Source organism: Mytilus californianus, unplaced genomic scaffold (genome assembly GCF_021869535.1).
Source record: "Mytilus californianus isolate M0D057914Y unplaced genomic scaffold, xbMytCali1.0.p SCAF_5, whole genome shotgun sequence".
NCBI classification, from domain to species: Eukaryota; Metazoa; Mollusca; class Bivalvia; order Mytilida; family Mytilidae; genus Mytilus; species Mytilus californianus.
Genome location: NW_026262701.1, coordinates 94,964,211 through 94,990,104, shown reverse-complemented (window position 1 = coordinate 94,990,104; position 25,894 = coordinate 94,964,211). Strand labels below are relative to the sequence as shown.

The 25,894-nt window shown below is 32.6% G+C and overlaps 1 protein-coding gene across 2 annotated transcripts in view; it reads left to right on the top strand.

The window, feature by feature from the left end:
* Positions 1-25,894, top strand: part of LOC127700288 (uncharacterized) — a 157,589-nt gene that overhangs the window by 31,682 nt on the left and 100,013 nt on the right. For both annotated transcript variants that reach the window (XM_052203706.1, XM_052203707.1), the window contains exon 3: positions 2,187-2,483. In XM_052203706.1, the coding sequence (XP_052059666.1) occupies positions 2,187-2,483 (297 nt within the window). The remainder of the gene's footprint in view (positions 1-2,186; positions 2,484-25,894) is intronic.

Below are 25,894 nucleotides of genomic sequence, written 5' to 3'. Positions count from 1 at the left end.
TTCTATCCGACACTTCTGCTTCCTAAAGTAATAACAAATGACCGCAACGCTGTAACAAATTATTTCTTTCTTAAAAATTTCACCTACAACCATATTTTATTTGGCTCCTCTTGTCATATCATTAGATACGGTCTTGAATGCCGCGATAAATGTTTTAAATTGATTGAATGCAATGTTGGGTCAAAAATATTATTCAGTTGCGAGCTAACTGTTTGCATTAATTTCAATCAAAAGATCTGATTTCAAATGTCAGTACGTTAGAGCACATCATTGGCCATCTGAATTGATGCAATATCCAATCAGCAAAAAGGTCATAAGCCTTATGGAAGTCGTTCAACTGATCTTTTGATATACACAAAGATCTTTTGCAACCTTTAAGAAGACACTAAAATTAAAGGACGGCATAATAAAAAAGTAAAATAACAAAAATACCGAACTCCGAGGAAATTTCAAAACAGAAAGTCCCGAATCAAATTGCAAAATCAAAAGCTCAAAAACATCAAACGAATGGATAACAACTGTCATATTCCTGACTTAGTTCATGCATTTTCTGATGTAGAAAATGGTGGATTAAACCCGGTTTTATAGCTAGCTAAACCTCTCATTTGTATGACAGTCGCATAAAATTTTCATTATATTGACAACAATGTGTGAACAAAACAAACAGATATAATAGGTAAAAATGTCAAACATAGGGGTTCGGCAGTCAACATTGTGTTATAATCTTAATCACTATAAAAACAAACAAATATGTCAACAAAGAAAAACAAAAAGTCAGAGAGAGGAACAAATATGGATTTTATGCCCTCGCCGTAGCGGACTGGGGCATTAAGTTATATACGTCCGTAAGTCCCAAAGTTGGTTTCCATTCTCTAACTTTAGTTTGCGTCAACTAAATGTTATGAAACTTATACACAATGCTTATTACCACAAAACACAGATCAAGTATGAATTTTGGTGGCGTCACTTTAACCGTTCTAGAGTAAAGCCCCTTTAAAAATGGAAAAATTGCTGAATTTTTCGTTTCCATTCTTTAACTTTTGTTTGCCTCAACCAACTGTTATAAAACTTATACACAATGCTTATTACCACAAAGTACAGATTAAGGTCGAATTTTGTCACATGGTGTCACATTAACCTTTCTAGAGTTATGCCCGTTTAAAATTGAAAAAAAATGCTGAATTATTCGTTTCCATTCTCTAACTTTAGTTTGTCTAAACCAAATGTTATGAAATTTATACATAATGCTTATTACCACAAAACGCAGATCAAGTACAAATTTGGGTAGCGTCACTTATACCGTCCTTCAGTTATGTCCCTTTATAACTTTGTATGATATGCAAGCGGGGGCAATCATCTGTGTCCCATGGACACATTCCCCATTTATTTTAATATACATTTCTACAAGTTCTATGTTTCAGCCAATGATCAGTTAGTGGTTGTCATTCAAAAAGTAAGCGATAGGTTGTTCGATATGAGCTTCCTAGCCACGTTTTAAGTGTAAAAAAAACTTTCAAGGGAAGCAGTTTAAAATTGGGGCAAAAACGATGCAGACAACTAGATACACACAAAAATGATATGAGCTCATCATGCTATTGGAACGGGATGATTTGACAACGTGAGCAAGGGATATAAGGCAGACAAAACGATAATCAAATACTTGATGGGACAAACAAGTAAATCAGAGGACTAATGGAGGTTGCTTGCAATGGGGAATCAGATAATAATGCATAGCCGTAGACAAGATTCAAATATTGGTACATCTTGTTTCTCGAAATTTTAAGTTATTTAAGACTTGTTTACTCTTTGGGCAATTCTTTCCTCCTATTAACAAAGCACATTAAACAGAAGGTATAATTATTATATCAAATACAACCTACACTCAGTAATTTGCAGCAGATTGGGATGGATGAATATGATTTAAAAGTGAATGCATTTGTTTTATTTTTCAAATTGGGATAGATGAAACCTTTACTCAAAAACAAATTTGATGTGACAGCATGGTAATCAAACTTACCATCCAGTCATGTCAATATCCTTTAATTGATAATACATAATTCCAGTGTATATATAAGCCCTTAGGACGCATACAATGTATAAAGTGTTTTATTTGATCTTTTTATGGCACAATAGATCAGACATTTTAAACATTTGATAAACTATACAATTTTATATTTCAATTTAAGCGTCACAGAATCTGACAGTAACATCGGCATGCATTGAACCTGGAACAACGTTGCAACTGACTTGTAAAACAACTGATTTCGCTAGTGCCGTCCTTTTCTACTTGAACGGTATTAATAAAGGTGGTTGCACTACTATATCATGTGGTACATCAATATCAGGCTATACCACACCGACTCAATCAGGAACATCCACTGAAATGACCATCAGTAATTATAATCACTCAAGGGATGGAGGTGATTGGACATGTAGTTATGGAGTTTCAACGTCAAGTCCGTATACAGTCGAACTTGGAAATTGTAAGTTATTGTATATGTGAGGACTTTCAATATTCCACCATTTACTAACATGTTTATCTCAATAATTATTTTTTTTTAAATTTATAAATGTTTTCATAGGCCTCATCTGTTCATGTGCAGTATTGACTTCACTTTAGGGTTTAATTGTCATGGGTCATAGGACATAATTAACATTATAATCAAAACGCACCTTTACTTTTCACAAAATTCAATATGAACTTCATGCTTTAGTTTGTAGCTTCACAATTAAGATCAATAACATTATCGGTATCGATTTTATTTCCCCATATGCACATTTCGACAATTTATGCCTCCTCACTGATGCTAAAATATTTGAAAATCCAAACCCTTATACAAAATTTGAAGGGTTGTTTTAGCAAGAAAGGACCAAAATGAAAATCTAATTCCTAGAGCTATGCATTAGGGTCCCATCATGCATTAGAAAAATGCTTTCTCTAATTTTAGATAATTTTCTTAGATTTATAACAGCAAATTTTAAGTCAGTTAGGAAATACTGAGCTAGTGGGTTGTTCATACCCATGGGGATTAACAGTTCATCTGCAGAGGTACATGTATCAACCCGTTGGAAGTTATAATATTAACGGTACCATTATAGCACCAGATGAAGATAATTCTTCACAGCAAAAATCACTTAAACTTTCTCTATGGTTGCAATTTCCATTCAACTACCGTATGATTGACCAACAATGTTAACTTTGCTATTATATTAAAATGAGTGATATGATTATGAGGCTACATATGATAGTGTCCTTCTTAAAAGATTTAAGGTCAATTTCCCTAGTATATGTACGCAAAAATGTTTGCGTTCGTATAATGTTATGACGTTGTCAGCGTCGTCGACGTTGTCGTCCGAAGACATTTGGTTTCCCGACAATAACGTGAGTATAAGAGTATGGATCTCTATGAAATTGTAGCAGAAGGTTCCATACCACAAACGGAAGGTTGGAATTGATTTCTGGGTTATTGTCATTCCTGTTTAGGAACTAGGGACCAAAACAAGCATTTTTTTCTTGTTTCAAGACAATAACTTGTGTATTAGTGTATGGATCTCTTTCATTCCGGGTACAAAATTCGAAACCAGTATTGTTATTATTTACCGTTCGACTTTTGTTACCAAAGACTTTACTTTTTCATATTCTTAATATTTTTTTATTTAAATAAAACTTATCAGGCTATTTTCATGAGAATTTAAATCAAAACAAAATAAGCATCTACATGTAATTGCAATTTCAATCAATTAGTTTCCTCTAAAGTTCCTCGTTCTAAATTTCATTATATAAACCTTTTGATAGACTAGCCGTTACTTAAAGGGGCATTAGCTGTCAAATTCGTGTTCCCCGATTTGACTCAAATTCTCATTTTGGATTTATAACATACTAAAACAAAATAAGTCTGAAATAAACAGTTAACAATGCATGTACTCTATTAAATATATCAGAATTTCGTGTGTATGTTAGTCTAGACGCCATCTAATTAACTATCGAGATGACCTCCGAAGACTGCCGACGGTCACATAACCCGATATAAACATAATCATAAATAGAAATAGAAAGCGACCTCGTGCAATTGGATTTTTCTAGGTCTGTTTGATTTCATGTTATAGATTAAAAAATTAGTTAATTATCGTTTTTACCTGTATAAGATAGATTTTTTTTGTGGATCGAATCAATCAACGAAATTGTTCACCTTTGTTTCACTTTCAATGTTGATATTCTTTTCCTTTTAATGGCTGAACACGACTTATACATGCGCAACCAATCTCTAGCTAATGGGTTAAATTGAAGGTCACATGAATACGGCTTCAATGATGTCAAATTATTCACTTGCAAGTGAATAATTCATCAGCGATGTTTCTCTGCTTATTTTGACAAAATTGAATCAAATTGGCTGCTAAAAGCAAATTATTATTTCACTATTTCATCTTTATCAATGATTGAAACAAAAAATAATCATATTCTCATTTTTTCATATCTCGTACATTTAGCTAATGCCCCTTTAATTAAGGTAAATAATTTACGCAGGTCGTGATTTTATGCATTAAAACACATTTCATTGAAATTTGATACCTTTAAAAAAAACTCCATATAGGTATATAATAGGACTTTACACTAATTCTCCTCAAATTGAGACCATTTGCCAAAATTATACTTGGAAAATAAATTTGTGTAAACCAACTTATAATAACGCACAAATGATTCGTATGATTTGAAAGATTCCAAAGTGGTTGATCTTAGCTCTTACTGTGAAAATATCGATGTCAAGACTACGGGTCACTGTTTTCCACATAACAGATACGTTACCGTCATGTTTTATTTCTTTAGCAAACGAACTTTCATATAGTGTCAGTGATTCAATTTTGTCCTCAAAAACTATTTTAGAGTTACCTAAGATTCTATTAATAGTCATAAATTTTTGTGATAGACTCTGAAAAGTTTATGAATTGTTCTTGAATCCATAGCTTGATCAAATACAACTGTGAAGACAAAAAAAATAACAATTAGTTGTTCTTAATAAAAAAAAATGTATCAAGATATTAATCCAAATATGTTGAAATATCAATTATCAACAACTGCTCTTGTTAATTTCATATTTTTTTCAACTGTTTATAAATCTTATTTTTTTTCAACTTGAAAATGAACAGATCACGTATCTGTTGAGAAAACGACTTTGGTATTGAAAACTCTGTTATATCGGTACTGGAACTATTAATTATAAATAAACTTTAGATATATGATATTTGAAATCAAAGAAGTGAGCGTAACGCTTAAAACTCGAATGAAACCAATGAAATATTAGATGTAACGAATCTCTTCAAGGCATGCAACAAATACGTGACCATAGGAAACAAATACGTTACTTAATGTTTGCACCCTGAGTTACAATACTTTAACATTATTTTTATCCTGTAGGTACAAAATTGAAATGTCTAATTCTTATCTACGTGTTAAAATGTCTTATTTAATATATTAGCGAAAAATATATTAAAATATCCAGTTAAAAGCAGTACAATTACATAATTTGACGTTGTCCTTTATATGCCTTCAAAAATTGCAGCTCATAACTTGTTGTATTGATGATAATATTCATTGATCATTAAACAAAACAAAAATGTATTAAGGCAGAAAGCTCATATGTCTGAATTCCGAAATGGTACCGATATTTCATCATTTATCGAAACATTTGTATCGTATCTGTTTAACAAAATATTCTTGGTCTTTTATTTCAAATATTTTTCTAATAACATAAAAGGAAGATAAAATATGTAAAAAAAAAAAATACTTACGCAGTTAAATAGATCCCGTGCAAGTGGTTTATTTTTATTCAAATGATTCCATAGTAACGTATCTGTTCAAAATTAACGTACGAAAGCCATTTCTTAGTTTAGTAGCTTATCAATTTTCTAAATCGATATAAATACACATTAAATAATTTTGTTTTTGGTTACAACTATGGACTAACACTTCAAAAGCAACATAATTATTCTTTCAATTGACCTTTAGATAAATGAAGAGTCTAATTAAAAGTTGGTAACGTATCTGGTCAAAGAAATAGTGACATATAATCTCAAAACTGTGTTGGTTTTTTTTTATGACAAATTACTAAAAATGACATAAATGTGTACTGGCAGAATAGTGATAGATCGGAAAAGACAACTTAAGCACATGTTTTGCAAGCTTTTCAAGTCGAATACTCAACAGAAAAAAATATCTTTACCATCAGGGACATTCGTTTTACTCAAAATAATACGTTTTTGTGAAAGGCTGGAGTAATTTTGATATTTTTCTACGTAGAAATTATGTTAGTTTCAGCTAGATATCTCCCTGGATTTTCAAAAACATATTTTTTTAGACATTTTAAAGTAGACAAGGCTTAAAATATCTACAGGGGCAACAAATCAAGTATTGGCCCCGATTTCCTGAGAATGAGTGTTTAACTTGTTGGATGAATACATGTAGATGTGTACCGTGATGCAGACATGGGGTAATCGTAATCAGTAATCGTAATCGATTACATTTTGCAGTGTAATCACATATAATCAGTAATCATGCATTTTCTGATTACAATCAATCGTAATGTAATCGATCACAATGCAGAAAACAGGTGAAATCATGATTACTTTTAGATTACTTTTTGATTACATTTGTATGATTATTTGCGGATTACAAATTTTATATATAAAACTTGTTATTTTATTTACAAGCGTAAATAAAAACAAATCCTTTAACTAATGTTCACTATGATTGATCCTTTTAACTATTTAATAATTCCATTTTCAGTATACTCATTCTTAAACATATGTAGGTTGTAAATGTGTGGCTTTTTAACAGTTTACTGCATCAATTTACCTTTCCAGAAGTTTCATTTTGAGATTGAGTCCTTGAAATATGCGATGTCTGCTTTTTGAGTATTTTGTTTTCCCTTAGGTTGCAGAAAAGTCTCGGATTGTTCAGGTTAAGTGTAAATTTTGCTCTCAATATTGACTTTGATGTTCAACTTTAAATGATAATGGAATTAAGAAACAACTATTTTTTAACAACTTTTATAACAAAAATTCCATTACTTTTTATCATGTGTTTTCTTAAGATGTTTATATAGAAATATAAATTTTACAATCATTATAAATAAGTTGTATTCAAAACAATGCATTTCAAATACCCAAGCTCACCTATTGTTTGTTATGAAATTTTAAAAAGTGATTTACACCTGTAAAACACATTTTTTATGACATGTTTATATTTAAAATATTAAAAACACAATTTTCCACTCAGATAAGCTTTTTCAAATGTTTAAAAAAGTTTCTTTTCAATACCTTCGGGCTCACCTGATATTTTACCGTGAGAAAGTCAGTATCAAAAACAAAAAGTCCTTTATTCTATATATAAGTACATTCGGACTAACGTTGCGCGTTGATTATTGTTTAAGCATTCACTACTTCTTAAAAATTCGAAAAGTTATACCTTATCATTTAGCTAAAACAGCACAAAGTAGTTTTGCTAGGGCGTGCTTTGGTGCAAAATTGACCAAAAACATGCAATATATGATATTTTGTATTAAAATGTGCTCAACATCAGTATTTAGCACTAAGTAACGATTTGATTTTATGGCAATTGTAGAGAAATGTTTGAACAAACTGATATAGGCACTTTAATAAACAAATTTTGGTACGATCTCACGCCTGTTATATTTTGATCTTGTGCGTAAAACACATATAGCGGAAATTGGTCTTGCCGTTTTCCTTTTGTTTGAATGATAAGAAACCATTTAGTAGATATAAGAAGATGTGGTATGAGTGCAAATGAGACAACTCTCCATCCAAGTCACAATTTGTAAAAGTAAACCATTATAGGTGTTATAGGACCATATAGATAAGTTAATATATCTCAAATATTAATATTGAGTTCTGTTAGAATTTCAAATAATACACTGTAGACAAAGAACAAACAGGCAGAGAAGATAACCTGTTAGACTACTATTGGGAAGTTCTGTCACTTCAATATATACGCTACATATTTCTATTATTATGCGCATGTCCTGATCGCATATCGGCTTGTTTATAGGTTAGATGTAAAGCCCATGTCGACCTAGAACAATTCGCAATAGCTTCTCTTGATATTTTTTGTAAGAGTGGTCCCGACTACTCTTAGCTGCACATTCACTTGTTAATAATCGAATAAAATGGCATTGTTACTGTATGTACAATTGAGACAACGTGTACAACAGCAAGAGTTCACAAGAAGATTGTTCAGGGATCGAACAAATCAATTGAGTTTATTGCAGACCAAACAAATAATAAATTCCTATCTTTAAAGTTTATATGTTTATAAAAAATAAAGAAAACTGAGAAGCTATGAAGAAAGCTGAAAAAAAAATATATATAAATTTGAGATGAATAAATGTTTCAAAAGTTTCCAGCATAATTTCGAATGTGATCTTCGTAAAATCTCCAAAAAAGATTCGAAAATATTTTGGAAATTTTGAAACGTTTAGACAAAAATAATTCGGCGCAGGAGATTAAATTTAGTTTAGATCAGTTATTGGATTATTTCAAATCTTTGAATAAAATTGAAGATGCAGATACAGATAATCAAGATTTTGACGAGCTAATAGAAACTATTGATAATCAAGATATTATAAATATTCTTGATCGAGGTATATCGGAAGAGGAAATTTTATCAGCCGTTAAAAATCTTAGTAATGACAAAACTCCGGAGAATGATATAGTCAATGAATACATTAAAAGCACGGTTAACCATTTTTCTACCTATATACTATATAAATAACACATAGATGAGAGGGTGATAAAGCAGATTGTTACCCCTAGAAAACATTGTCAACTGAGGCGAAGCCGAGGTTGACAATGTTCTTTCGAGGGTACCAATCTGTCACCCTCTCAGCTATGTATTATTTAATTTATTATACTGAATGTTCTGTCATTCTTGCCTTTTTAAAAAAATTGTAAATTGAAAGTAGTTGCATGGCTAAGAAGGTTATCATTATTAGAAAAACAACAAAAGTGAAATGAATTGGGATTTTTTATTTTTTATGTTGACAGGTCTGAGGCCAAAACGAAGAACTTGAGCATTGTCTTTAAAACTATTGATTTAATTCAATTAATTGTCCTTTAAATTGTCGATTTTTTATTGGTCGGTACGAGAGGCTGGCATTAAAAAAAATGTCTCCCGCTCAGCAATGGGATAGAGTAAATTGTCTCCCTCGTATCAACCAATCAAAATCTGACATTTTAAAGTGAAGTATAATAAAGTAAATTATCTCCCTTGTATTAGCCAATCAAAATCTTGCATTTTAAAGTGAAGTATAATGAATAAAATTGTTTAACTAAGTTTTTAATTCAGGTATAATACCTGATTCATGACTAATTGGTGTAATAAAACCCTAGCCTTGTTTAAAAATAAGGGAGATATTGATAATCTTGATAATTATCGGGCAATTTGTCTCACTTCAAATATAGGAAAAGTTTTTACAGCAATTCTGAATGCAAAACTTAATGAATTATCTGAGGAAATATAACAGATGCACAGGGAGGATTTCGTTAAGGCTACTCTGTTCAAGACAGTATGTTTATCATGCATGCTATTTTTGCACTTTATTTGTCATCGGTTTGAAAATTATTTTGTTGATTTTAAAGTGCCTTTGACATTATGTTTTCCTTAGGTTAAATGGGAAGATGGTTATAATGCGAATTTTATCGTTCATTGAAACGTTTGTATGATTCATTTAAAGCGATTCTAATTTCTTTGCGAGGAACCTAACACGGAGACGCCGGAAAATTGTTAAGAACTCGTAACTTGAAAACTATTACGATGCAACTTAAGGGGGAAATAAGACTGATCTACGAACAACCTGAGGGAGCTTTGATTTACACTCTTTGAATGATCTTAGGATTATCTTATCTTCCCCTTAATTCAATACTTACGATCTCTCTTAATAGAGTGTCTTGTTACCGCCCCAAATGAGTAGATGATCATTCATGTACACTTAATATACTTCGTGTATTGTGTTATATGTCCTTGATTTATACCTACGAGAAGGTAACACCTCCCGAAACAAAAGCTATATTTAGAGGAGGGGATAATGAGTTTGCGCTGAAGTGAAAAGTGAAAAGTACAGGTTCCAGCCCCGCTCGGGGAGGAAGTAAAGAATCATATCGACTCTAACTCAATTAGTTTTCATAAATTTTCATTTAAATTGTGTAAATTGAAACCATTTTTCTGTTCAAAGTCTCCCTTAATTCAATACATTGTTTTGCTTGTAAGAAATTTCACTTTACTGTTGAAATTTAATTTCAATAGAAAATAATAGTATTTCCAAATCCAAATAATATAGAGGAAAATATTATAATGTCGTTATGCGTATCTAAAATAAATATTCATATAAAAATAAAATTTACCAATCAGGAAGCCTATTTCACGACTTTTTGGTGTGTTTCATGAACTTGAAACTTTCTATCCGTCGTTGAACACAGTATCTCTCAAATATGAATGATTTGTATTTATAATTTTATTCTTAATTTCTATTTACTATTTGAAATAATGGTGGACTCTGATACCCTTATTTCTAGATACTCTTATCCGTGTTTACAGGTTTCCTTGGTTCATGGCTCATACTTGTTGAAGGCCGTACGGTGACCTATAGTTGTCAATTTCTTTGTCATTTTGGTATCTTGTGGAGAGTTGTCTTATTGGCAATCATACCACATCTTCTTATTTTTATATTATACTAGAACACACCCGCGACATCGCCTTATTTTTAGTCTGGATTTTCAGTATTCGTCTTGTCATCGAAGAAAGTCATGCTGGTTTTAAGTTGCACAGTTTTCTCTGCTTTCAAAATCTTTCTGTTTGAATCCGTCAAACTGGAACTTATTAATTGGGGGTGATATTAATAATGTGGAAAACAAAAGGGCCTGGAATGGTGTAATTTTTAATCACCATTGTCCTATATAAGTAAATTAAAAAGTTGAATTCTTTGATTCGCCGTGTTTAAGTCATACCGGCTAACAAATTGGAAAGTACGTAAGCCTTATTTTAAGCCTGGATTTTTAGTTTTCGTATTGTCATCTGATAAAGTCATGCTGATTATAAGGTGTACAGTTTTCTTTAGCTGCTTTCAAAATCTTTCTGTTTGAAGCAGTCCTGTTTTTTTTTTTTTTTTACTACAACCGGAAACTACATGTTACAATGACTGAATTTAGTAGTGTCAATCCCTGAATAATGCCGAAGTTAGGGTATGATTATGACCTGTGTATATAGCATATCCCAAATAAATCGTTTGGTGGTGTGCCTGACAGAGGCGGAACGTACAGCTTATGTAACAGTTAACAGGTGACATATAGGTGTCAGACCACCAATTCAAAATCCCTATCTATTCAACCAAATTTTGCAATTTTCACAGCTTTCTTAAAATTTTACCTTAAGTTTAACTTCATAGAAACCAGGTATATTCTGAATTGTACATGTATCACCTTTCTACATGCCAATTTTCAATCCATGTTTAAAGACTTTTAAGAAAGAACTGCCTTTCGGAAGACAAGTACTACTAAAAAAAACCCTGGTTTTCTGGAAATCTTAAATTAGTATACTATGAAGCGTTTTAATCCTCAATTTTAAATGCAGACTCATAGACAAGTAAATTTTGGCTCAAAATGGTCTAAATTATTTCTCTTTCACCAAAAGTTTCATATCTGCAAATTTGTTGGTTAGTTTAAGTAAACAATGACATCAAAAGCACTATTTTGTGTCAGAGTAGGGCTACTTTTACATACGTTCTAAATTTGAGGGAGTGAATTGGTGGTCTGACACCTAAACTATTGGTATTGGTATCGGATTCGACCCGGAACTTGCTGAGTATTGGTAATATTGTTTATGTGGAAAACAAAAGGGCTTCGAATGATGTAATTTCTAATCAACACCATTGTCCTGTATTGGTTATATATAAAGTTGAATTATTTGATTCGTGGTTTTTACGTCATGCCGGCTAACAAATTGGACCTCGTTATTTTAGTAGTATAGATTAAAGTTTGCATTTGTGTTCTAGTTTTATGTTTTTCCATGGAGATATTTCCAACTTTATTAGAGTTATGGCTTGTGGATCATGAATGGTTATTTCACAAATCAATACATACTACCATACAAAAAGCAACAAACGACAACTACTAAATGACAAGCTCCTTACAACATGTTTACAAAATATGTCTTCTCCAGGCGAATTCAAGCTAAGCCTGCTTCTTCCTTTAGACGCTTTCTGATTGCCGCTGAGCTTGAGTTTGAAAAAGTTCTATTATGTGCTTGAGATACATGTGTGTATTGAGATGCTCTGTCGTCCTTGTCTATCACCTCTATTTGTTGAAGTGCTCGTTCTATAATGTTTTTTTTTTGTACATCACATCCTTATTTTTGTGCTCCTCATACTCTCTTAGACTTTCCTCTGTCTTATTGTTCAAAAGAAATATCAAATATTCGTCTGAACATGACTGTACTTACAGTAACGCAAAATCAAAGTTTTCCTTTATTCTATGAATTTGTCGTTGTCTTCTTGTTTTCTTCGTAGAAAATCTCTCAAGGCAAAGTTTTTCTTCAGTTTGACCGAGTTCCATTTTCTTAGCGTGAGTCTTCACGTTAGTCCTATAAAGGTCAAGTCCATATTCCGTAGGAATGCATATTCTAGTATCCGTTTGTTCACCATTTCCATGTTGTCAATCCATTGTCTCGTGTTTTAATTGTGCTGTTTCTAGAAAAATAACCAGGCGAAAAACAAGAAGAACTTTCATTGCACATCTTTATAAATATAAAGCACTGGAAAGACACCAAATGGGAGAGTAGTGAATCATTCAATTGTTAGTTAAAAACTAAATTGAAAAAAAATAAACAGGCTTTACAAAATGATCAAAACTACATAAATGTTTTAATAAGACGTTTTTTTCTGCTTAAAACTTCAATAAAAATAACATAAACTAAAATATTAATCAAACGAGTCCCAAAATGGCGTGTCATACTTGCTTACACAGTAGGTAGTAAAACATAAATAGCATGTTTTTCCATAAATTTTGAATTTTGTTCTCATATCCCAAAAGTTATCTTTACAATAGAAATATCGAACAGTCCGTTGACTACTTAGACAAAAGAGTCACAATTTAGGAGATCGACAGCGTATTATTTTGAGCATAGTCACATCAAAATTGTAAAAAAGGGTTCGAACTTATGATGATATTTACGTACAAAACTTGAAATGCTACTAATGTATATAAAATTACAACAGCAAATAAACCCTTATAAAAGGGACATTTCAAATCGAAATGTTCCGCGATTGACTGACCTTGAGTTCTCGTTGCGATATTTCTATTTATCATTGATGATACATTACATGTGAGTAAAAATTGATTAAATAATTAATTTGATTTGACATGACGAGTTGACCATCCTTAGTGTCACAAAATTTTGATCAACCCTTATTCTTTATATTTTGTATAAAGTTATACATCGGCTTTTAGTCAGTCCATGTTATGATATATTTTATAAAACCGTAAGAAGAATTAGATGATGCAAGCTTTATATCAAATTTGTATATACACTACGTTTTTTTATTCAGGATTTCCTCTTCATTAAGTGTCGTAGGAATATATGTTTGGTTTCCATGTGAAATATCATACCTTATTCCCTTAACAAGCAGTCTATATATTGCAATTTTCTCATCACTTGGCGTCCGTCGTCGTCGTCGTCGTTAACTTTTTCAACATTCTTCTATGAAACTACAAAATTTAGCCAAACTTGGCAACGGGGAATATGTCTGATGACCAAGCCTACCAACTAACATGGCCGACATGATTAAAAATAGAACAATGGGGTAAAATGCAAGTGTTGTCTATTATTTTGAAAACCGCTATAATTCTCTGAGAATATCTGACTTCAAAAATGTTAATAATGTTAATAATGTTGAGCCGACCTATTGTCAATTTACATCAAAACTGTCAGACGATTTCTTATATGATTTATTGTCCTTAAATGACGAATTTACCATGTTATGTCATTTTGCCTATTATCTTGAAAACTATTATAATAGATAGATAGAAACCTTAAATAATCAAAATGATTTGCAAGACAAGATCTACAAACAAGTCAAATTTTGCCGACCTAGTTAGTAGGCTCCTGTAAGAACGATTGCATTTAGATGACGATTTGTTTACCTTTTTTTTTTTTGAGTTTTGGGCAAAAACTAAAGAAGATCAGCAATACAAGATCAACGAAAAAGAGATTTTTGTTTAACGTTCTATTCTGGTCTGTAATGATGGATAGTGTCCATTGTTGAAGATGCACATAGACCTAGGTGAGCGAAACAGGATTAATTTAAAAGATCTTTTTACAGAACTTCTGAGGTAATAGAAGTATAACTATAATGGCTAGATACAAAAGAACTGATGCAAAATGTTTGGGTTTTTGAGACGAAAAATTGGTACATTCGGGACATAGCTATCTGATGACATCTTATAGGAATTATAGCCACTGAAATTGTTAAATATTAGGTTAATTGATTATTACTTCATACTGGTGCACGATAAAGCCATCGTGTCATTTGCAAAGGGTTAGGTGACATATAACCTGAAAAAAAAACATCAATCCGAAGTGATTTTGTGCAAACCGGAAGTAGCCATTTTGTACACTGTTGCAAGATAAAAGTTCTTAAATACCATTATCTATCGTAAAGGGTCGTAAGATGCAGTCACAGAAATAATTATTTTATAAGTACGTCTAAACAAGTGACAACTCTACGACAGATCCATCCATTTGATCACCAGTGAAGGTGATACACGGCTGAAAACACATATTAGGCCACGCCAATTTAATTCCTTATTCGACGGACCCGCCCGCACATATTTTTTTTTCAAAAAGGATTTTTTTTTTTTTTTTTTTTAAATATTCCCGCTTCCCGCATCCGGGAAAGTAATCGTGTCTACTTCCCGCATCGGTTTTTTGTAAACATTTAAAAAAAAAATTTTAAAAAAACGATCGCAAGAGCGTTTTAGTCAACGTCAAATCGCGACCCTTTAAACTGTTATGAGCATTATTATTTAACACAGATTTCTTCTCAAAGTCAAGGACGATTCTTCACAAAATCATGCAGATTTTCGTTGATAGAATAAAGAAATTTGAAGGAGATGTATGTGCTAATACAGACACCTTTACAACTGTATGCAAAACTATCCGTATCCGCGGCATTTTTATGCACCTGTCCTAAGTCAGGAGCCTGTTGTTCAGTAGTTGTCGTTTGTTGGTGTGGTTCATAGGTGTTTTTGTTTTGTATATAGATTAGACCGTTGGTTTTCCTGTTTGAATTGTTTTACACAAGTCATTTTAGGGCGCTTTATAGCTTGCTGTTCGATGTGAGCCAAGGCTCCGTGTTGAAGGCCGTACTTTGACCTATAATTGTTAACTTTAAATACATGAAAGATGTCTCATTGGCACTCATACCACATCTTATTTATATACAAAGTCCCCAAAAGACAAAGAACAAAAAAGAGAACACCAAAACGACGGAGACACAGACAACCAACATATAACACAAAAAACTAAAAAGTACACACATCAACGAACAGCACGAACCCCTTAAAAGTGGGGGTGAACTCAGGTGTTCCGGAAAGATGAGCAGTTCCTGCTTCTTGCAAGACACCCGCCGTGTTGCTAGTTATAAGTCATGTCCGGTGAAGGAGGAAAGACATCTATGACAATTCAATGGAGATCATTTAAGGCAGTTGAAACAGTTATTCAATTATTCAGTTCAAGATCTAATGTCCTCAGAAAGTAACAGTAATACAAGAAGTCATAAATTTGCCTCAATTAAAAGTGGGCACTACATGTCTTGGTGAACAGGAAAAAAATAATCGCTCGCCACTTCTTTTCAAGCTTCAAAAATTTGCAAATTAAATTTTGTTTTATAAACATTTTCAAATCGCTAGCTCGCCCCAATTTCTGGAGTGGAAAAATCTATAGAACAAGAAATTAAATTGGTGTGGCCTTATATTCATGCTTACTCTAAATATCAGCACAACAATGTTAAATCTGCAAATTTGCGGAAGAAAATGTTTGTTCCTCCCTCGCAGGTATACGAACTCATGCTATTGGGATATCCAGATATATGAACATTGTTATTTCAGTATTCGTTTTTATTTCAAATGGTCTTGCACAGTATAAAGTGTTACAGCAATATATACATGTTCGATATTTTATCGCTTTATCGCGAGAAATATTTTTTCATTAGCTCTGTGAATGATCTTGTATTGTTTTAAAATACAACACTTATCGAGCTTTCTAATCGGTTCAAGTCAAGAATTTTCGATATATGACATCTGTGAAGTGTTTTATAAAAAAGTGGTACACAATATTTAATTCCCCTTGACTAATTGACTTATCTACATAAAATCTTGATACACAATTATATATGATGTTGAGTATGACGCATCTAGACTAGTTTTAGTTTTCTCGTTTGAATTGTTTTACATTTGTCATTTCGGGGCCATTTATAGCTGACTATGCGGTATGGGCTTTGTTCGTTGATGAAGGCCGTACGGTGACCTAAAGTTGTTAATTTCTGTGTTATTTGGTCTCTTGTGGAGAGTTTTTCTCATTGGCAATCAAACCACATCTTCTTTTTTATATTACTATGGTTTCAATTTTCTTTTGGGTTTAAATAACCAATAACGAGCTTTATCATTTTTTCTCATTGAAATTTGGATCGATTGTTACTATTTCTGTACCCGTTATCTCTTTGTTTTTTATTGGACATTAAACAAACAATTCTGAAATATCTTTATAACTTGCCAAGTATTATTGCAATAAATTTAAGATTTGAAAACTTTTATTGAAGATGGATTTTGACATTTTCTCACATTTCTAAAGCGGGATATAAGTTACCAATCTCTGGCAATCAGATGTAAATGTAACAAGCTTATTATCAACAACATTATTAGACAATGATTCTGTTGATTTTTTTTTAGTTATAATAAGGGGTTTGCGAAAAATTGACCAAAATGTAAAAAAATGTGAATTTTGAAAGTCTGACCTTTGATCGGAATTTTTAAAAATCTGCACCACTTTAGCAATAACGACAGGCTTAATTCTGAAGAAATTATATCAATCTTCAAAATAAGACCAAAATTAGTCGTGAGGTATGTCGGTCCATTAAATGTTTTTATTATCCCTTATTGTCACCGTACTATTAACATCAGCCCCAGAATTCGTATTGACTTTTCTAACAAGTCTAATGTTAAAATATCCGCTGATCATATATGTAAAAAATAATCGATCTGCCAACACCATTTGATCTGGATTCACCTTCCTTACAAAGTCTCATTGTGCATCATATCTGTGCAGCATCAACACCAGATGTAGGTACCCCGAGGCAATGAAACATTGATAGCAAAAAGTATCTATCCTATTCCCCATACTGTAAAAAAAACACTATTCGCCGTACAATTTATTCGCTTTATTAACATGAATTTCTCTGAAACAGTTATACAGTCAAACCTGCCCAATAGACCACCTGCATTAAGCAAAAACATGTGTTATCAGACCATTTATTTTAGGCCCCTATGTAGTGCATTTCATACATATTTAATCTGTATTAAGAGACATCTGTCTTACGAAACAACATTTTTGCTCTCCCTTAAGTGGTCTCTTAAAACAGGTTTCACTGTATTTCGAAATACAGTTCAAGCTTAAATATGATATAAATTTGTTTTCGGAAAACGTCTAATGAATAGTTAAAGGATAGATGTGTTTTAACAAATGAACTCTTCATATGCTTCTTTGAACAGGTACCAACCGTTCCGATTTGAAGATACAATAAGCCAATTAAGGATCATAATCACAACTAAGTAGTAGTAAGGAACGCCAAAACTGTGAACGCCAAAACTGTCTTGTTATGACCATTTTCATTATATGATGTGCATTTACCTTTATATGATGTGCACTTGTCATTATATGATGTGCAAACACCTTAATATGATGTGCAAATATCCCTATATGATGTGCAAATATCCTTATATGAAGTGCAAACATCCTTATATGATGTGCAAATATACTTATGTGATGTGCAAATATACTTATATGATGTGCAAAGATTCTTATATGATGTACAAACATTCTTTTATGATGTTTAAATATCCTTGTATGATGTGCAAATATCCTAATATGATGTGCAAATATACTTATATGATGTGCAAATATACTTATATGATGTGCAAATATCCTTATATGATGTGCATTTTCCTTTATATTATGTACAAACATCTTTATATGATGTGGTTGTGTCATTATATTGTGTGCTTGTAACCTTATATGATGTGGTTCGGTCGTCTTCATTATATGATGTCGAAACGTCATTATAATGATGTGCTTTCATCGTTGTTAAGGTCAATGAACATGATTACGATTAGAACGATTACTGTCTACGTCATAACTGATTCCGATCTGCTTCTGCGGAATTACTATAAACCCGTCTCAAATCTGTAGCTATCGTTTGGAAGATGGTTGAAATTTTTAATAGAGATAAACCTTGGCATGTTGGTACCTCGTTTTAAGATCACATCTGATATTGTTGGAAAATTGTCAAAATATGAATTGCAAAGTTAAGTTTTAATCGATGGGTCTACAATAATGAACATACGGTTAAAGTTATTAAATTTAAGAAATAATTCTGTTATGTCATGCTCTATGCTCATTTTAACATGGGTAGGCATTATATTTGTCAATATGTTTATACCTAGCGTCAGCGTTTTTCTCTATAAGAAGTTGATACATGAATTTCCAGTATGTTATTTTTTTTTTGTAAATTTTGCCTTGCTGATAATTTTATCTGTTCAAGTTTCTCTTTATATATTACTCTTCTCAAGATGGACACAAACAATGGGCAAAAATCGGACATTGATAGGGTAATGACTCATATAAGGGACCGGTAATTTGTAATAGGATAGGATGAAATTAAGGAGGACTTTATTTTATTTTTATTTTTTTTTAATGGAAAGGTGGTGTTCAATTTTTTTATATTTATAGATTTGCCGCCGTATAATGGTATGGCGATGTCTTCGTCGTCCGTACAGACAATAACTGTTTAGGAATTAGGGGCCAAAACGGGACCAAAACAAGCAATTTTCTTGTTTTAGGACAATAGCTTGTGTATGGATCTCTATTAAATTGTCCACGAGGTTCAACACCAAAAAGAGAAGTTAGGGATTAATTTTGGGGGTTATGGCCTTAACCATTAAGGAAAAAGGGGTCAATAACAATACTTTTCTAATACTGTACAAATTGCTTATTTCTTGATCAATTTCAATGGGGTTTAATTCAAAGTTTTGAATTTGTGGGGTCCTTTAATATGCTGAATCTAACCGTGTAAATGGATTTTTCATTTTAGGCCCCGTTGTGACCGAAATTGAGGTCCAAAGGGTCCAAAATTAATCTTTCACAAATTGTTTGATTTAAAAAAAAAAAAAAATGAATTATATGGGTTTATTTGATATGCCGAATCTAATCGTGTATTTAGATTTTTTTTATTTTGAGCCTCGTTTTCAAATAGGTCCACATTAAGGTCGAAAGTGTCAAAATTAAACTTTGTTTGGTTTCATCAAAAATTGAATTATTGTGGTTCTTTGATATGCCGAATCTAACCGTGTATTTAGACTTTTTTTTTTGGGCCTCGTTTTCAAGTTGGTCCACATTAAGGTCCAAAAGGTTCAAATTAAACTTTGATTGATTTCAACAAAACATAATTCTTAGGGTTCTTTGATATGCTGAATCTAACAATATATTTAGATTTTGGATATTGGACCATATAATAGGTAAAAGTCCAATTTCAACTTTTAACAATCTTAGACCACATTCATTATGTGTCACAAACCTATGATGTGTCAGATATTTAATCATATCGAAATTCAGAGCTGTATCAAACTTGAATGGAGTGTCCATACTTGCCCCAACTGTTCAGGGTTCGACCCTCACCCTACACTCCCCCTACAGTAAAAAATAATAGTTTTGACTCGAACGAAATACATCAATTTTTTACCCCTCGCTCCGCTCGCCTCAACTGTTAAGACCGTTTTATCCTTAGTTTCAACATGTTCTTCTAGCAGAGTATTTCATCTAAAGCTAATACTGAATGGAGGTGTGGTAAATATCAATGAGACCATAACCGGCATATCCAAATTTAGTTCTCTGAGGTCGCAAACAACTTCCACACTTGAAGTTCTAGATCCACTACTGACTCAATATTTTAATTATAATAGCAATAGAAACTGAATGCGTTTTTTTGTTTTTGTTATTACGAACAAAAGTATTGAGAAATGTGTGCGTGTGTGTGAATGTTCGGTGGTGTTTTTTTTTTTTTTTTGGAAAAGGGGGGGGGGGTGAAATGTTTATGTCTTTGCCGGAAAGGGGGGTCTTGAATGTTTTTTCCTTCTTCAAGGTGTAGACTTGAAAAAATAAGAGAAATTCCCATGTTTCCTCCCACGTCCCCACTCCCAATGAAAGAAAATGACCATAGTTATGATTTCAGTCATGTATAATTATTTATTTTAAAATCTGTTCTTGTCTATACCATTTTGCAAGGAAAGGTTTCTCTATAGATAATTTATCAAGATAATAGGCAATAAAACAACAAAACTTATAAGAGTCAAAATTGCCCAATGGGACCTTTACTATAGAACATATTCAGACACATTGCACTATTTCTTTTTTTTTAATCTATTGTAGTTATCAAGATAAACGCAAAATATTAAAAGCCGCCGCAGTAAACTGATTCTCCCCGACCTGATCCTTTATAGAAAATAAATTATTCAAGGGTTCACAATTTTAGAATGCTTGGAAGGACAAATGTTTACAAAAAACATTTTTTACTTGAACAAATGTGTTGAAATTAAAAACAAGATACTCGAGTGCATATCCAAAATCAATATGAAAAAGTTAGGGTTAACTATTTGGACATTGCTCTAGATCGTGTATTGATTGGCCATCTCAACTGTTTACAGTTTCTACCCAAAATCTATTATCTAAAGCCATTTACTCTTACAAGGATTCATCGCCGGAATAAATTTTTGGTGGGAATAGAAAATACATGAAGGTATAGATCTTGACATTCTGCGCAATTTTTTTAAATGAACAAGTGGTTTAATAATACTATTTCCTGTTGTTTTTCAATAGACTACATGTGCGTGCCACTGTGTCAGACCAGTATACCGGCAACCTATTAAATAGTCAATGGTAATCGTTGAAAGGGGTCTACTCATCATTAATTATATATATGTTTCCAAACATATATAGCTTTGCAGTTTCAGTGAAGAGGATTTAAAAAATTGACCTGTCAAATTCAAAGATCGACTCTGGTGGTATTATTTTTTACCAATCGGAACTAAATGAAGGTCTTTTGTATAGGACTTTCAATATATTATTCTTGCAAAGATTTATTAAAATTGGCTGACTGGTTGTCAGAGAAGAAGGTGAAAATGTGAAAGTTTACGGACGAAGTAGGCTTAATGACGAGAATGGTTCACATGGCCTTACAGGCCTGTACGATAATAACAGTTACTGTTGGAAAACTGGACTTTATTTTTAAAAAAAGAAGATATTTCTAACATCATCAATCCTCAAGCTTTAATAATTACGGAACCTTGTTCAACATGAGATGTAAAGTCCAGCGCTTGAGATGTAAAGGAAATTTATATCTACAGCGCATGACTTTAAATCTATAGCGCTTGATTATACTTCTGCATCGCTTCACTTAAAAACAAAATTTTAAACACAACACTCTATCTGTAAGAGTCCAACAGGCCTCAGTAAACAATAAATAAATGCAGTTTTTTTTTATGTTCATTTAGACACCAATCTGATTAAAATACAGATATTGTGTGTCCAAGCTTTGCTTACATGGATCTGAAAACGCTCCAATCTATTTTCTGTTTTAAAGACCATAGGAATTCTCTGGTTTTGTCGGATTGATACACACCTTCAACAATGTGAAGGCTGAAATTTCATTGGCTGATGTAATGATTACCAGGACAGAAAGTAAAATGAAGAGTTGTCAGATCCTTGTAACCAAAGCTTAGACAGATGATCTGTTCATTGTATCTTAATCAGATTGGTTAGGTACCGACTCTTTATTTAGTGTGGGCAGGAGCACGTGTATTTCCTTGTGCTCAGGACAAACATATTTTTCGACTTTAATAAAAAATAAACTTTTTTTTCAATAACATGTTTTATTTTTTTAATTTCATTATTGTTTTATTTTTTCCCTCATTTTCAATGGAAACAAACTATTTTTTCGCTTCCCTTCTGAAATAGATAAAGTCTCTTACAAGAAATTTGGAATCAAACATTTAAACAAAAACATGCCCCCCCCCCCCCCCCCCCCCCCCCCACCCACCCACCCACCCACCAAAACAAAATCAATGATCGGTACCTTAGCCCTGTTTCCTTGAGTCTGGAGGTGTATATATGAGCGGCTTCCCACGAAACCTTTTATATTGCGGGTTACTGTCTAGTGGCGGTGCTTTCGTGGTAGCATGTTCGCCTCGAGTGTGGGAGGTCGTGGGTTCGAACCCCGGCCGGGTCAAACCAAAAACTTTAAAATTGATATTTGCTGCTTCCCCGCTAAGCACGCGACATTAAGGAGTAAGAGCAAAGACTGGTCGGCTCGGAATCAGAATAATGTGTCCGGGTAAGGTGACATGTCTTTTTATGGGCTGTTACCTTGTGAACTAGCATGTTAAAAATCCGGCTCAGGATGTCGGTCTAGTACAGATAAGATAAGATACGATATTTTATTTCCAATTATGGGCCCCAAAGGGCATAAACATTACAACATCAATAATTTTTCATAATACAATACAAACAATGAGATAAAAAAAAAGTTTAACGAGAACTATTTAAGTTCTTAAAGAATAGTACAAAGCAGGGTTAATATTCATTTCACATTAACATATTCTCGTACGAATATGCATATCAATTTGACGCTGGACGTCAAGCATCCATCCATAATTATCTAGTTTTAGCTGTAAAATAAATGCACGAAAACATAATAAAAAGCTGCAGGCAAATGTTATGCACCGATTTGAAGTTCATCCCATACCTCCTTTAATAAATTTCGGGGGGAGGCTAGATGGCCGAGTGGTCTAAGTAGTCGAACTACTGTATCACTAGCCTGTCAATACTTAGGTTGTGATTTCGAATCCCGCACGTGGCAGGTAAGCTTGACTCCAATCCTAATTGACTAGAATTGTCAGTTTTCCTACCGAAGGTCGGTGGTTCTCTCCGGGCACTTCGGCTTCCTCCACCAATATAAACTCACCGCCACGAAATAGCATGATAGTGTTGAAAGTGGCGTTAAACACCAATCAATCAACAAATTAATCAATCAATCAATCAATCATCCATATCGGTATAATTATGCATGAGTAGATCATTTTATAGCTATTGTTATGAAATATTTTTAAAACTGACTGTGAGTTAATTGGTGTCTTTTGCAATGAATAGAAATAAAAAGATATGGTATGAGTGCCAATGAGACAACTCTCCATCAAAGTCAAAATGTGTAAAAAGTAAACAATTATAGGTCAAAGTACGGCCTTCAACACGGAGTCTTTGCTCACACCGAATAGCAAGCTATAAAGGGCCCCAAAATTTGTTTTATCATATTTTCGCCGCAGCTGGGAAATTCTTCAACTAGCTCCTGTATTAATTGATCTTAATCTTCCTCCGAAATGTTTGAAACGTTGATGTTTGTTAAATTGCACCGTCTCATTTTTACTATAAAATGCACTTTCGCTAGCGATAGCTACAGATTTGAGCCGGGTTTATAGTAATTCCGCAGAAGCAGATCGGAATCAGTTGTGACGAAGACAGTAATCGTTCTAATCTTAATCATGTTCATTGACCATAACAACGATGAAAGCACATCATATAATGACGTTTCGACATCATATAATGAAGTAAACCGAACCACATCATATAAGGTTATAAGCACATACTATAATGACACAACCACATCATATAACGATGTTTGCACATAATGTAAGGGAAAATGCACATCATATAAGGATATTTGCACATCATACAAGTACATTCGCACATCATATAAGTATATTTGCACATCATATTAGGATATTTGCACATCATATAAGAATGTTTTCACATCCTATAAGAATGTTTGCACATCATATAAAGGTGTTTGCACATCATATAATGACAAGTGTACACCATATAAAGGTAAATGCACATCATATAAAGAAAATGGGCATTACAAGACAGTTTTGGCATTCCATATAGTAGCTATATTATTAGGAATCAGTATCACAAAAGTTTACTTGTCAGAAAAAACGTAGAATATAATGAATGAGAAGAACTTTATCTTACCTGACTTTTCATTTGTTTTTTTTTTTCCGCCACTTCGAGGTATCTATATCCGTTGGTGATGCTATACAGTGATTATGTCACTATTCACAAATATCCTTTATGTGCGATGCATCCTTTTGTTAATTCAATCAGTTTGTAAAGTTAAAACCCGAATCTATAATTTACTTTTCGCATTTTGATTTTTTTTCGGCTGGACACGTTTCTTTAAGGTTATATTTTTCAATATTTTTCATTTATCTATTTTAAGAATTCTCCGATCCCTGTTTATTCCAATTTTATTTAAGAACTTCTTTCACAGGTATTACAAGTACTTTAACTACTGCAACTAACTCATCAGCATTAACAACACGTTTTGTAACTTGTACATCACCATTACAACGTCAAAACTTAAAGGAATGTCGTTTCATCAAATATACACTGCCTTTCAGAAAGTGGGTCTGTATAACATTCTACGTCTTGCTGGTGTTATTAGGTATAGTTATAATGATATTGATAATATATATTTGCTATTGGATAAGACAAAAGAACACAAGTAAAGACACTAGTGCTGACGTTTTGAACTTATCAGACAGTAATGGAAAGAAAAAATATACTGCTGCAACAAGCAACAATACCTCGAATTCATCATCAATTAACTCTGAAGGGAGAAACAAAGGACATCAAAATGAAAGGAAAGATTTTCAAAAGAAGACAGGAAGAAATAAGAAAAACACTGTATTAAGTAATAACACCAATGCATTACACAATGACGTCACTACAAAGATATAGAAAAATATACATTTTTTTACTTTATATTTTGAAAGAACTTGTATTCCGAAAAAAAATTGACGAATGAAACAAAAAACGGTTTTGTACAATTCTACTCTTTTTTTCTACGCATGAGTATAATCTGAAATAGTTTGAGGTTTTATATCAACATTGATTTTTGTAACATGAATCTTCTTTTTTCCTTTGATCTTTTTATGAAATTAAATAGAGACGACAAGCATGTACCATAATGTATGCTCTAAATTGAAAGAATCAAATAATATTGCATGAAAGGTCACATGGGCCTATATAATTCAATGAGAAAACAGTCATGAAATAACCAACAACACTAAAACCAATGTTGCATTGGTAAGCTCCGTCTACTTAGGAAAAGATTACGCCTACAAAAAAGCACAAATATAAATATAAATGTAAATACTTTTAAGTTTCAAATAAAAATACAAATGTAAAGGAAATCTCTGCAGGTTTTCTCAATCAGACAAGAGACAAAAAATATAATGTCCACTCCTAAATTTCAAGAAGTAGCAGAAAAAAATAATATAACTTCTGTTAATTTTGAAAATTGAACTACCCCTTTAGTATTTGCAACGTCTTAAAGGATTTCTGGTGTGGCCCTTTGACGTTGTATCGCTGGAATGGACACCACGTTCGAATTTTCACTAGTAGCTTCAACACAAGAATTTACCTCAAAAATAGGCGCTTCTGCAGTCT